Source organism: Columba livia, chromosome 3, assembly GCF_036013475.1.
Source record: "Columba livia isolate bColLiv1 breed racing homer chromosome 3, bColLiv1.pat.W.v2, whole genome shotgun sequence".
Taxonomy (NCBI): domain Eukaryota; kingdom Metazoa; phylum Chordata; class Aves; order Columbiformes; family Columbidae; genus Columba; species Columba livia.
In genome coordinates, this window is record NC_088604.1 from 47,090,083 (window position 1) to 47,105,442 (window position 15,360).

Below are 15,360 nucleotides of genomic sequence, written 5' to 3' on the forward strand. Positions count from 1 at the left end.
TTTGACCTACAATTAATTTGTTTTCATTCTTCTCATTCCCCAGCGTTTGGCTGGAAGGAGGGATGCCTCTCATCAAGAGTTACACAAAGAGTGAAAGAAAATAGATATGGGAAGGTTGGAAGTGCTGAGGGTTCCTCATTCTGAACGTTCTGAATACACACAGGGGGACAAACTGCTGAGCGAGCACTGGGCTCTATTTCTCCAGCTTCCTCCTTCCCTTCTCATCATCTCCTCTTGAGTCACCTTATACCAGGAAACCAAGAGGAGGAGAAAGGGACGCTTTCTGAGCCATTCCAGCTTCCAGGCTGCTCTCCGCTACCTCCCTCTGCACCCACACATTCTAGGTATGTTGCATACCCTGCAAATAAACAGTAACAAGACATTGATTATTCCTTGAAGATTTCCCCTCAGAAAAGACATTGTCCACTGGAGAGTTTTCTATTGGCATCTGGTTTCAAGTTTCCATTTCCAAGCCTTCAGAAGACAACCAAATAGCTGAAGATGGGGCATTTTCCACTCCACCCTCTGAGGTGTGCTGGACCAAAAACAGAACCCAAGCCCAGAACAGCAGCCACATTCTATGAAAAGGGGGATCTGGTGCCAGACTTTGGTCTCAGGACTGCTTCCATCTCTCACGTCAGAAGCTGCTGGAGAAAACAGAAGTAGTTTTGGAGCAATGGCCCTGTGTCCGTATATAGTCCATTCATGGTTCTGGCCCTACATGTGGGAACAAAAGGATGCTTATGGATGAAAATTTCACTTCTCTGTTCACTGACCTACCCTTCTAAGGCTACCATAAAGCCCAAACAGTATTCTTGTGTGTCCTGTCCCTCTGCTTATGAGCTAGTAAGTTGTTAAAACTAAGAAATAATTTCCAGCACTAGTGCCTAAGTGAATAATAAAAAGCCTTAAGAAGAGAAGGCTGTTAATGCTGCACCTGATGGGCAGGGAGTCAGAACTGGACTCTTTCAGACACGTACGTGGAGGGGATGAGAGGCCACAGGTACAGGTTGCAGCACGGGAAATGCTGATTAGGCCCAAGGAAATTATTTTCCACCAGGAGGGATGTCAAGCACTGGAACAGGTTACCCAGGTTGCCTGTGAAATCTCTGTCCTTGCAGACACTCAAAACTCAACGGAGCAAACCCATACTGGCTCTGCTTTGAGCAAGAGGTTGGACCAGACATCCCCCAGAGGTCTCTTCCAACTTAGATTATTATATGATTCTGCGAATAAAGCAGAGTTCAAAGTACTATGTTTCCCAGTCCCTTTGTTTCAAAAAGGCAAAGAGAAAATTTCTCATCCATACCACAGAAGTGAGGTGTTTGCCTTTCACACCAGCTGTTCTGGAGGGTTCTTGGACAGAACGGCTTGTCTGAGGGCAGTGAGAGGTCAAGGAGGCAGGTGGGAACTGCCAGGCTTTGGAGACTGAAGAATTAAACGAGACAAAAAACTAAGTAGGTGTTGAAGCACAGAGACAACTAACTTCAAGTCTTCTCTGCTGAGATATTTCTGCCTCATTCCTTAGCCAAAGGAAAGAAGATCCCTTTCAGATAGCACTACCTGTAGGGAACAACAAATGTGGGGAGGAAGACTCCCTCAATATGTGGTGAATATTCTGGCTGTACCAGACTTCATGTGCAAAGTGAGAACGAGAACACTGACATTCTTAATTTTTATTTTTTAAATGGTCAAACTTAGGGTTAATTACTTAAGTGACAAGACACCATCAAGTAACTTCAGATTTTTTTTGTTGTTTTAGAATGATCATAAACAGCTAAATTTGTTATATACTGAAATAGTCCAACATCACACATTCTATCTCTGATCTCGAAGTGAGCTAAAACATTCTACATTTCTGATGTGGACAGTACTCACGGAAACAAAACGAAACTCCAAAGCACAAAATTCAAATTGATCTGTGGCACTGACTGAATAATGCTCCAAGTGTTTGCAGTGTTCTGCACTGGTTTTTCTAAATTTGTTTTCTCTTTTGTGGAAGCACCACGCTCAATAAGCACTTTTTAGACGGCTGAAATGTTACCTTGAAAAGGTACTGACATGTTTCACAGTAGATCAATTTTGTCAATTTTCTCCTTTGTTTTTTTAAGTACCTTGATGAACATCTCAGCCTTCACTCTGACAGGTTTTGTGGTTGGACACAGAGTTATGCTCTTCTCAAAATGGGCTGGACAATGATTCAATTGCTTTGCTTCATAACATCATAATTTTTTAAAAAGTCCTTGTTGGCTATATGCAGAATGATATTCAGTTGAAATTGGGGCAGTATTTATCCAATATTTGCTTAGAAACCTTTTCTATACAAAAGGTAAAGAAATGCATCTTCAAAGGGCATAAACACCCTGCAGAAACTTCCACTAGTAGAGTAGGATTTATTTTCCTTATTCATCTGACAAACAGAAAAATTCTCTCTTTATTTCAAACTCCAAGCCACCGTATCTAGGAAGAGATCAAACCTGCAGAGAGTCACGCACAACAGCAGGGGAAAGATGTCCCGCTAACAGGGAATGACACTCCAGCTGCTCCAGCTGTTATGCAGCTCTTGTAATACACTTTGCCAAAAAATTACAAGCCATCCCGAGACACCGACTGATTGTACTGACCCTTTAATATTTTAGAGGAGACACCAACTCCTCCTCCTTACACCTTTCCATGTCTTTCACAATGGACTGAACAAGGCCCACTAGCTTTTAAATCTAAACAATGATGTGATGTCTTTTTCCCAAAAAGCATGACTTTCTTAAATCACATTAGTGCAAACAGTGACTGTTAATTGTCTTAGCATCCACAAGCAATTAACTCGATATTTATGAATATACCCCCTGGTTAAAAATGAAGATGCAACTGATTGTCGGTATTGGTTGTATACCTTGATAATTAGGATATGGTTAATTATGACAAAGGAGAAAACAGCCCCATATTTCCCATGCCAGTTTGGATGAAAGGCCCCTATAACAGAAGGACAAACAGACAGGGCTACAGTAAAAAAATGAAGCTTTGCTACATCCTCTTTAACTTAATTTTTTTCTGAATGTTGCATTTAGAAAAACAACAAATCCTCGCAGTAGCGTGCTCGCTGGTTGCAAAATACAGGATTTAGTTCTTTATTCAGCCTTACCTTATAATTCTTCTAGAGTCTTGGCCAGACAACAAGAGTTATTCCCAGCTTACTCAATTCTGCTACTAGTCATGTCTTTGTTACACTCATTTAACAAATCTGTATAATGCCAAGCACCACTAAGGCCCTGACTTCAGTGGAGAGTTTTTAATCAATATTATAAAATAGTAAAATTAAATTGAGAATCTCTATTTATTGGTTTTGGAATGATACAGCTTATCTTGCATGCAAATTATCTATAAAATGGATAAAAGCTTTTTGATTTTAAAAGTCTGAGATTTTTGCCAAAATCCCACATACAAATGAGGGTGACAGGAAAACTGCGGTCTCTTTCAATGACATACGTGAATTTTGTCCCTGCCACATATTGGTATTTCTCTCGTGTTATCTGAGAAACGCCACTAAAACAGAGCTAAAACTATTTTTTCATGCCTGGAAGAGACTTTCAAACACCACAATGACAGATCAATAATTTGTCTGGATGTGGTATGATGGTGTAGGAAGACAAACATTCCTAATGTGAGAAAATTTATTCAGAAACACAGACCTTAAAATAAGCCTTTTGTGATATTGAAGTCCTTCTGATAAAAAGACTCTGAAAAGCTAGGAGAAAAAAAAACACTAAAAAATGTTGCAGAACATAGTGACCTTACTGACATGACACTCTCAGACCTAATTATATCAACAGTATTTCACGTCTATATTTATGTGAGAGCCCTCACTAAATTTGCTAGTACCACATAGATATTTTTCTTGTCAGTGAAAAAAAATCAGGGATACCATTTTAATATAACATGCATCAAAAAGAACAATTCAAAATTATTGAGCAGTCTCAAGACTGAAATAAAATATGGCCTTTGCCTTTTAAGGACACATGGATCTCAGGTTCGCTTTTACCTTACTCGCTGGGGCTTTCAATCAAAATAATGAATGAAGCTATCTTTATTCATTATTTTAATTGAAAGCCGCAGTGATTAAGGTAAAATATTGTTAAACAGGGTAAAAGGCTAACTATTTTTGTATATATATATGTCTATGAATTCAACTAAAGGAACAAAATGTTTATCTCAGCTAAGTGGCACACTGAAGTTCATAATAAAAACTAAGAGAACAAAAATAATACAAATTTTCAGAAGTTCTACAGCTAGTTTTGGTGACCTTCGCTGTTACAAAATTAAAGAGGAGATATGTTGGAGACTCCATGAGAAACAAGCCCCCACATTTGATTAGGAACGTTAAAGTAATTCTAGGAACTGAACAGAAAGATGAGAGGGGACCTTGACACTGAGAAGAAAAGACTGAGCAATGTGCAAAACACTGACTCTAGTGATGTAGAAATAAAGACAACATAGCAAAGGGCAAAAACGTGCCTCCTAATGGGCCGTGTGTGCAAGGACCGGCCAAGCCACCGCGCTGGGGTGAGCTGCGGGTTACTGGCTTCATTGAGCATGGATGTAACTAATGACCACTTACATTTCAGATGAAGAAACACAGAAGAGAGGGACATGACTTCATGGTTTTGAAACAGACTTCTACAAAACCCGAAGTTGATTATTGTTTGAGCTCACAAAAACCATGGGGAAATTTTCACTGTCATTACTAAATTCATTATTTCTGTGCTTATGTAGGAGATGGTTACCCAGAGCTAGCAAAATCACGTGCTTTCTGCCTGAAGTAAAGTGCTCAAAATACAAATCTTGCAGTTTTTTTTCCCTTCCATTCCTTCTGTCCAAGCGTCCAAGTTGCCTCAGCACACTCTAAGTTTTTAAACTCCGTGGGAGGGATCCAGAATATGAAATAAGAATACACTGACAAATATTTAATTCAGTAGAGCAATTTTATATGCTTTTCTTCCCCCTGCCTTTTTTTCTTTTTAATCTACAGAAATTCCTTTGGGCAGATCACAACTGTAACAATTCAAAGGAGAAAACCCATACTGGACTTACAAAAGCAAGCAGCTCAGCTTAAACATTCACAGAAGTGTCTCACATTCTCAGACATACAAGAAGAAGAAATGTTGTGCTCTCAGTGGCAGTTTAGAAAGCCACCGATGTATCAGTTTTCTTCTGTTGTAGAAAAAAACCTAAAAGCACAATGAATTTAAATAGCAAGCCAAGTTTGAGATCCTTTTTATGTTCAAAGGGGGTGGAAGGACAGAGAGCTTTTTTAATAATCCAAATAACAAATTTTCTCAATATAGAATAGTAATGGAAGTGTGACCTGCAGCTGCGTGTGAGTCTTTCACACCAGCAGCAACCAGCAGCTGGAACACCCTTCAGGCCCCAGTTCAAGAAGCACTTCTCAGTCATGCGTGTTTGTCAATAATTTACACATTATTTCCCACTGATGCTGGAGATAACTAACTGCACCCTCATGATCTACTTAAGGCTCAGAACAAGTCAGGCTTGTGCTCAGTGGGCGAGCTGGGGATACAACATCACCTTCTGTCTCCACCACAAGCATGTTGTGCTCCAGTATGTAACCAGGGAACCTTCTGAGCCACCTCCTGCAGCTCGCCAAGGGCTCCATGGTGTCCCAGCTGCTTTTGGTAGATCAGCTGGTTAGTTCAGGTCTGCCTTTACTACAGAGCAGTCCCAGCAGCAAATACCGTGGTGATTTAGCTAAAAGTTGTAATGGGGATGGGAAGAAAAACATAATACAGAACACGTGCATGTGTATTTTTTAATAGATGACATGGCATTAAGGCGAGATTAAAAAAAAAAAAAGAAAAGTAACAGCATATTCTACCAATATATAGATACCGCTGGTGGGAGCTGACCTGCAAATGACTGCAGAAGACGACGACAGCAAAAGCCATCAGAAGCCTGGTTTCACAACCAAGTTTGGGGAAGTAAATGGGATAAATAACGGCAAAAAAGATTATTAAATAGCTACATTTGATACTTACAGTACAGCTGGCTATTACTGGCTTTTTAAAATCAAGAAATTGCACAAGGCATTCTCTCTTCCTCCATATACACATGCACAAATTAGAACCTAACTTTAATACGGAAATTGCTCTCAACTGTCAAGAATATCCTTGAAAATATTACAAAAACCATTAAAAATAATGAGATTTAATAGTAATTTACCAACCTTCTTGTAGTCCATTATATTTCCTTTTCCTTGTGCCTTAAAGAGAAAGAGAGATTTTATGTAAGACATTATATACTACAAACCAGAGTTACAAGAATGCAATTAGAAGAGCTACTACTTTGAACATAACCGACTTCCTTTAGGAATCGGATACGGAAAAACCTAAAACACGACCAAATGTGTTATCAGCTTATACAACATGGTTCTATTTCAGATGAGAGCTGCAGATACTCGATGTAATTTTTAGGCTTTTTATTATGACTTGTAGTTAAACATTTGTTGCATACAAAATGTTTTGGTCTTAAGAAATCTTGCTGTTCGCATTAATCTCTCCCATGAGATTGTGAAATAAACAATACTTCAATATCAGCAATAACAGGATTTGTTTTCTTAAAAGAGAAGTCTTTGTATATCTATAGTGTTTTGCACACAGGTAATAGTCTAGAGCTCTCAAAAGGGGATGTCAGGACCACATCAGCACTACTAGACCTAGGTTAGAGGTGCTTTGGTTTAGAGCTGTATTTATGCATCAGCATCATCCTCTACTTAAGCATTTACACACAACCTGTAACTCCCAACACATTCAGAAAGGAGTATGAATAAATTTTAATTTTCTTCTTGCCCCGGTGCAGAATGGTATGTAGTCCAAATTCCTTCAGTTTTGTCACAGGACAATGCAGAAGAGAAGAGGACTATGTCTCTGTCACCCAGCAGACCCAGGGCATTCCTGCTTAACCAACCCAAAGCCCTTCTCTGAGGTCAGATCCAGCTGTACCATCACCACCTCGTCCAACTCCAATGTGCTCTTTTCAGGCACATTGAGAAAACAAACAAACAAAAACAACAAAAAACCCACCCATTGCTTTCCGCCTAGCCTCCCACAAGGGAACACTGCAAACCTCAGTTCTTCTAGTATGTGTCTCCTGAAAAGATGTAGATTAGGACCATTACCTCTCCATGTCCTCTGTGGGGACCTGAGAGAGCAGCCAAGAGGAGGAGGCCAGCTGGCATAATGAGAAGAGCTGGGGCCTGCACTGCAGAGGAACATTGCATGGCAAGCACAGCTTTGAAGAGATGATGCCAAGACAGCACAGATTTTGAAAACACATCAATTTTTGTAAGGGAGGAAAAATAAAATACAGAAAAGAACTGATGAGAGACCAAGCAAGCAGAACAGGTAGAACAGTAGGTAGCAAAACTGGTTACTCTGAAGGAAAAAAAGGAGACTAATTCACAAAAGCTCTTTACTACTCTTTAAGCTTAAGAGTCACCTTTTCTGGAATGCCCATTAAGAACATCCTGATAGTATTTGGGAGAAGCAAAATCACTGCCAATAACTGCTTCCTTATTTGTGTTTTCCCATCTCTTTGATTTGCCAACTTTTATTCATACTGGTTGGATCTTACAGCTTCTTCAAAATATATCTAGTAGTTACATTGTACATCAGAACACAGCATAAATATGTTCTTTAACAAGTGATTGCCTATATGCAGATTGACACTGCAGCAGAGAATTTGCCAATGTGTTTGAGGAAGATGCTTTGTAGCTTTAGCAATAGCACAAGAGGTGTGCTCAGCATGCCTCCTTCTGTGTCTAATGCACATTGCAAACAGCAGAATATTTTCTCATGCTCTGTTCCTCTCAAGCATTCAAGTCAATGGCAGTTGTGCTTCTCCAAGCAGCAACCTTATGTAAGCTGTCTCCTAAGCCTTCTTCACTACAACTGCACCTTTGCTTTTTTCTTTTTATCCTCACAGCAGTTTGGCTCTTGGACTTCTACTGACCCTGATCTCAGACACACAGATCTTTTTTTCTTTTTACATCAGACTTCTGCACCCGGCTTAGCTTCCTCAAAGGTATTAAGCCTGATTTACAAAAGGTATGCACTCTTGTCAAACCCGGATAACTTTCTAGGTCTCGCTGCTTGGCTGGGGAGCTCAGCCTCTCAATGTCGGGGCTTTAGGCCCTCAAAGAAAAGCACCTGCTTACCAGCATGTTAGAGACATGAACGGCCAGTTCAGCTCAGCCTTCCTCCTGAACACCAAAGATCACCATGTGCCAGTAGTGAGGGACAATAATACCACGACATTCTTCATTAATAAATGAGGTGGTGTGAAATCAATTCATCTTGCCAGGAGGAAGGATCCCTGAATCCCCCATGAAGTTACTCAAAACGCATCAGATAAGCAGACCACAAGTGGATGGTTTAAGACAATGGTTCTGGAGCAGGTTTTCAGTATGTTTTCCAAGACTGACTTTACTTTCTCAGATGAGATGGTCCCTTTCACATGTCTTGAAACACAGAATTGAGAAAGGCTTGATAAAGCATTTATCAAAACGCTTTTCTTCCAGCTCTGCTTCTTCTGAGAAGGCTCAGGAGGAGGTAGTGAAGGACATATGGAATACCTTGGCCTAGATTATTTGGTTCTAGTTTCTGACTTATTCCTTTTTAAAATCACAAATGCTATGAACCAAGATGGATTCTAGACCTGTTCTTGAGGGATTTTGCATAATTTCTTCACTCCAATTTTGTTTTCTGTCACCCTCAAAGTAAAGAAGTTTCTCCTCATATTCAGATGGAACCTCCTGTGCTTCAGCCTGTGCCCATTGCCCCTCACCCTGTTGCCAGGCACCACCAGAAGGAGTCTGGTCCCGTCCTCTTGACACCCACTCTTGAGACATTTATAAACATTGACAAAATCCCCTCTCAGCTTTCTCTTCTCCAGGCTGAACAGACCCAGCTCTCTCAGTATTTCCCAATAAGAAAGGTGCTCCAGATCCCTAATCATCTTCATAGCTCGCTGCTGGACTCCCTCCAGTAATTCCTTGTCCTTCTTAAACTGGGGAGCCAAGAACTGAACACAGTACTCCAGATGCAGCCAGTGCTGGCTTCAGGCTTCCCCCTATACATATCTCAAGTCCCTTTTAAGGCAGTCCCTAAATTTCATCCAAATCTAATCTTCTCAAAACACATACATTCTGCATCAAGGCAACTTTCCACACCTGGATATCTGATTTGTTTTGCTTCTTCCAAATGAAGAGTCACGGAGACAAAAGACATTGCACAAGAGGGTGGCTTGTGAGCATACTCTTACAGGTACTGCCAACATGAGCAAGTCTTTGGTTTGAGTGCTTAGACTACACTGAAATGTCACATAGTGACTGTGACTATGGATGATATCTCAAAGAGATGTAGTTGATGTGAGGTGATTTTCTTTTCTAAACCAACACAAGCTGAGACAGGCTCTTGGATGAGGTGTTCCACTTTGTATTGAGCTAAAGTAGTAGTTAATAGGTAATTTTGCACAATGCATGTCACTTTTATTTCCCCCCCCCCTCCCTTCAGGGAGAGCTGCTGTGTTGTTTCTGTGATGCCCATTTTTGGTATGAGAATTAGTGAGCAGACAGACGGCACTCCTGGAGCCCTGCAGCCTCCTCTAGATTCTGCAGATGGGAAATTGTTTCAAAGCTTTTATACACTGTGCTGTGGTAATACCATTCTTATCCAACTGCAATCATCTAAATCCATTTACATTCAACTCGCATATAAGCCGTGTGTTGAGATTGTAGAATTCCAAAATTCCCTGTCACACATTATAAACTACCAGCCCCTAATTTCAAAATAACAAAAGGTTTACTTCACTTTCAGATCCCTCAATTCCATACCATCATAAGGCTGTAGATTCTGAATATACTTCCCAAAGTTTCACTGCTGAAGAGACTTTGCCTCTTGCAGTACGTGAAGGCAGGCTGCAGCCTGGCATGGTACACAAAAAAGGCCTACACCACACAGCTATCTTATTCTTATTGCCTTCCTCATCCAAGGGTTAGCGGAAGAGAACAGCTGTATTAAGAGAACAAAGAATAAAGATATCAGCCAGCTAGATCTCACAAATATTTTGTAGTGGTCAGGAAGCCAAGTCTCCCAGATTTTCTCCCCCCATGCAAAATTACTGCTCCCAGAGCCAAGTTGGCAGAAGGAAATGTGTGCCTACCTTTCCACCACTGTCATGCAAAGTTCTCTGCTTTAAGCTGCCAGTGAAAGTAGCTTGAAGTGACTTGAAGACATGGGACTGCACAAGTTGTGCAGAGGAACAGACATACACTGTGCAAATGAATCCACTTGTTACACTGACACACAGAAGTTCAACAGAGCTCGACTGTCAGGTCCCTAGTTTTCCTCCCCTTGAAAGTGTGGAAGAGAGAGATGTTAAGTATTCAAGAGCAGAAGGAACTTCTGTGTTGTCCTGTCCATTGTCAATTTCTAAGTTTCTCTGCAGATTATAAACTACAGATAGGAAAAGATACAAATGGCAGAACTAGGAAATTCTAAACAACACTTTTATTTACCTCTTTGATCTGTTTAATCCATGCCTCCCTTCCAAGGAATTCCTGATGGAGGACTGCAGGAGCAGAATTCAAACTGAATGCCACGGTATCACTAGAACTTTCTTTAACAAATGGCTGAAGGTCCGAATGCAGCTGAAAGAGAAGAACATCTTCCTTCAGTTCCCAGGAACAGCCTATAGTATCCACTTGTCCAAACAAGGTCCATATCCTGATTCTATACCTACTGCCCACTTTCTGCTTTGACACTCATTGCACTTTTTCAAGTTTAGGGGAGAGAGGGGAAAAGGCTGAAAGCACTGCAGTGGCAGAAAGTTGTCGTAAGAGAAGCATGTAGAGAATCTGCAAAGCAATGGGTAAAAGACACCTTGCAGAGCTGGGCAAGTGATACCACACAGCCAGGCAGAAGAGGGGTAGGAAGCAGAAATAATATAATGGAAAAAAATGATCCAGTGTTTGGTGGGAAGAATATCAGTTTTTAATCTGTGAAAGGTAATACATTTTGAGTACCCAAGGAAGTCGATGCAATAGGACCCTCCTTCTGACAAAGGAAACATTACATAGCTAGGAGCTTTCTGTGAGAATTATGCAATCCTTTATACACAACTATAGGTCAATGGTGAATGTATTAATATGAAAGCATACACAAAACATTAAGGCTATAGTCTGCACTGGAAGCAATTTACTGGTAGAGCTGTAGCTAGTAACAGCATACAGTGGCATAACTATGGCAGTAAAGTTGTGCTTTATAAAACCACTTCTGTCTCCTGGAGGAACTGGAAAGTGTCTAAACCAACTCAGCTGAAGCGGATGGCAGGTCGGTCTGTCTGCCTGTCTCAAGCTACATCTGTACTTGCAAGCAGTGCAATACAGTAGGAGCAGATCTTTAGGGATAAGCAAGAGTGCCAAGAATCCGAGCTCCACACTGCCTGTGTTTGCCTTTGGCCTAATTCTACTGTGGACTTAAAGCTCTCTCATGGAGGTCAGAGGCCTCCTCTGGGAAACTCTACTGCTGCAGAAGTATAGGCTGCTCCTGCCCATGTCTGGTGACCTCCCTCCTCATCCTCCTGCCACCTCCTCTGGCAGTTACCTCCACAGCAGACTATTCAGAAGGGAATGTGTGCAGGTCCTTCAGCCACTGCAGCTGGTGCTCAGCCTGTGTGCTGCTGCAGGCAGCTGAGCATCTCGGCACGAATCTCTGCACGGTGGCAGCTGAGACCCAACACACGCTTCCTCCTGCGACTCCTGCTGCTGGGACAAAGGCTGTGGGAAGAACACAGGAGCAGAGGAGGCAAAGTTTCAAGCTGCTACAGAAAGGTGCGCTGAAGGGACATTAACAGAGCCTTGAATGAACTAAACTACAGTTGCCACGCTACATTTTGCCAGTTCATAAGCATTGTTCGTACCAGCAGTTTCTGCAAACATCTTCACACCAGCGAGCAGTCAAATCTCTCAGCGTCACTGACCTGCTGGCAAAAGTCTACAGCACAGCAGCAGTATACGACAGAGCTCAAGAGCAACACGTTTTACAAATCTTACTGTATTTAAGGATCCCAGAATGAAAGGAAAAGGCGTACCTTATGACTCATAGACATGTGTTTTCCGTACTGAAATGCCATGTCCTGGATCTCAGCGCTGTGCTTTGCTAGCTCCATTGCAGCCTGGCAGCTCTTTGCCAGCAAGGCACTGTGCGACAGGAAAACCTGCTCCTTCCACGTAGAGATGCCGATATCATCTGTAAGACAGTTCTCCTGAAAATGAAGCAGAGGCTAACATGAAAACACCAAAACTGCAGCTGTGTCAGCTCGCAGAAGTTAATGGTGTGACACAGGATAGTGCACCATGTGGTAAATAACAAAACTCCTGGTGCCAAGGTGGCAAATAAGGGCGGGCGCTTTTTGGGGATGAGTAGAAAAAAGCATCACAATAAATTTTTTATATACATATATGTATGTGTGTATATATATATATATGTGTGTGTGTGTGTGTATACACACTATACTATAAATAAACATACTAGCAGCTTCAACAAACAACATTTTCATTTTCTGCTCAAAAAGAACAATGCAAAATATCTGGAGCTGTCAACAGATTCTATGTAGATCCTTTTCTTAATGACTGTATCATTACACTGAACATTAACAGCCAATCATATTTTTTCTGAGGTACTGGGGAGAAAGAACAAAACACAACCAAACACAACCAAACAACCCAAACACACACGGAAAAAAAACCAAACCAAACCAAACAAACGCAACCCCCAAAAACCACACCAAACCACACCAACAAAAAACCAAAGCAAACCAAATGCCACAAAACCCCCAGAATACATTGGCACTTCAGCCCCTTTACAGTTACCCAGAACGAACAATCCCAAACAAACCTGAGAAGTCCCTGCAGTTTCCCCTTTGTAGTCAACAAAAAAATTATTACAAAAGGTATTAAAAATCTTTATAGAACTGCACTGGAAAAATGAAGGACTTGTATCTCTTTCAGTCTCATATTAAGGATGAAGAATGACTGAAAGTATTCAAAAATAAATAAACTACACTGTGATTTAGCTGTGTCAGGTATTAACTTTCTCAAGGGACCAAGAGAGATCTCAGTGTTGCCTCTAGTGAACTTTATCACCTTGACTATAAGGTCAGAGATGCTCAACACTTCTCAAAATCCTTTGTATCCAAAATATTAATTTGGATTACTTTCTACAAAGTGCTTTAATTAACACAAATCAAGCCAATTAACACAAATCCCCCCAAGCCCAAATTCAACTGCAGCTCCTTTGGCTCTCAAGGTGCCAATGTGCCGCTATTTTACTAATGGTTCTTCAAAGCTAGACAGGACTGTAATCTTTCTTACATACACGTTACTGTCATACCTTTAGGTACTCTCTAAAAGAGTCTTGCTTAGAAAAAAACTAAATTCAGTAACGAGAAGGTACAGAAAAAATTTCAAGCATATAAATGTTTAAAAGTTTGTAATTTCTTCAGCCAAATCTGTTGCATACACTAAGCCAAAAGGTAATCTTTAAAAGAGTAATATAGAAAACCTCTTATAAAACAAGCCCTTTCCCTCCAAGTGATGTCAATTAAATTACTTAGAAACGAGCAAGAAGTAATTCTGTGTGACCCTATAGTTTTCTAGCAAGGTATTATCTGTCATGAAATCGGTAACAAATGAAACAGAATCCATCCGTTCAGCTCTAATTTTCCTCCCTTATGGATATCACCCAGAAGTGCTGCCTTACAAGGGAGAGGATAATTTGAGACTAATGGAAAAAGTAGGAGAATTCTGCAATGCCAAGTAACACAGAGCTGTATCAAAATGCCTTTGCTTTCAGACATACTATTAACTTATACAAGGAAAGTGAAGAACAGAGAAACCACGTGTTTGCTATTATGCATAGGATAACTTACAAAGTCAAGCCTAAACTTTCCTCATGTTTCATTTTACTGTAGTATTTTTGTTTTAATATCTTAACTCAGCCCAGAGCATGTGCAAATTCCCACGACTGGCAAAATGTCAAAATGAGCATTTAATTCAAGTAGTTTCCTATATATCAAGTCTTTTTTTCTTTCCACTCAGATATAGGTCAATTTATTTTAAATTTAAAATCAGGAGCTCTTGGAAGATGCAATACAATCTTTTCCTTAACAACCAATCTGCTCAGTGAAAAAACAGTATTTACTAAAATTTGCTGGATGATATTGAAAATTGGCAGTGATTTTTATAATTATTTGCTTTAAATCCAACCAAGACAAAAATATTCTAGAAGGGTATCCTGAAACATTTTATGAAGTTAAAAAAATCTTTCAGAAGACCCATAAGTTGAAAATGTTTACTTGCTGGAGTCTTTGAACAGTAATAGGAATGTGGATATTATCAAATATCAACTGCAGGAACTGAAGAAGCTTAAATAGCCATTGTAACTTGACATATACAAGGAGCTAATACTATGATTTGTTACAAAAATATATTCTTCTTAAACAAGTCTGAATTTCATCACAGGACTGAAAATAACAGCACAAGTTACTGTTCACTACATGAACATCATGTAGGAGTTTCAAGCATCTAAACACACTTCTAATTTCAAAGAAAAAAGGACAAAAATTGAGACCTATTTGAAGATATAGTGCTGAAATCTTAAAAAGATTTCATTGGGAATCCCTGGGTTACAGAAAGAAGCCAGCTGTTAAAAGGCATTATGCCCATGTGGGTGTGCTTTAGTGTATGAGCTTACAAGGCAAAATATAGCCGATTTTCATCACAGAACTTCTTATGACCACATATCCCTAAAGCTTCTGCTGCTTAGGAAGGCAAAGTTTTCCAACAATCCAAATGCCATTTTTTCTAAAGTTAACTCGCATGTTACATGTAAACTGCCCACCAACAACACTGCATTGTTGCAACAAGGGTGTGTCTGACAAAATCTAACCACCATTTGCAAACACCAAGGGAAAAATGAAACTAGTTCTAAATTGCAAAGCCTGTAAAATCTGACATAATAACAGCACTGTTTATTTTAGAGAAATTTTCTGTTTTTTTGGTAAGCTTTGTTTTGTTCTGTCAGCAGTGGATATTTCAAACGATAAATATTTCAAAGCACATTGGTTGGCGCAGAAGACTCCTAGCAGCCTTTCACATAAAAGCCTTTTTAAACTCCAATTAATTCTAGCTGTAGTTGACAGCGCTCAGACATTTGATTAACTAAGGCTTACAGATGGACCTTGTCACAAGTTCTGTCCATAAGAAGTGGGTTCACATCACAGCCAACTCTG

At 40.2% G+C, this 15,360-nt stretch overlaps 1 protein-coding gene across 4 annotated transcripts in view; it reads right to left on the bottom strand.

Moving 5' to 3' along the window:
- Positions 1-15,360, bottom strand: part of PDSS2 (decaprenyl diphosphate synthase subunit 2) — a 118,210-nt gene that overhangs the window by 5,537 nt on the left and 97,313 nt on the right. For 2 of the 4 annotated variants that reach the window (XM_065056637.1, XM_005509475.3), the window contains 3 exons: positions 12,160-12,333; positions 10,586-10,717; positions 6,236-6,271 (listed from right to left, as the gene is read on the bottom strand). In XM_065056637.1, the coding sequence (XP_064912709.1) occupies positions 6,236-6,271; positions 10,586-10,717; positions 12,160-12,333 (342 nt within the window). Of the gene's footprint in view, positions 1-5,117; positions 5,223-6,235; positions 6,272-10,585; positions 10,718-12,159; positions 12,334-15,360 lie in introns of those variants that run through there. The other 2 variants (XM_065056636.1, XM_065056638.1) reach the window with 2 other exon arrangements.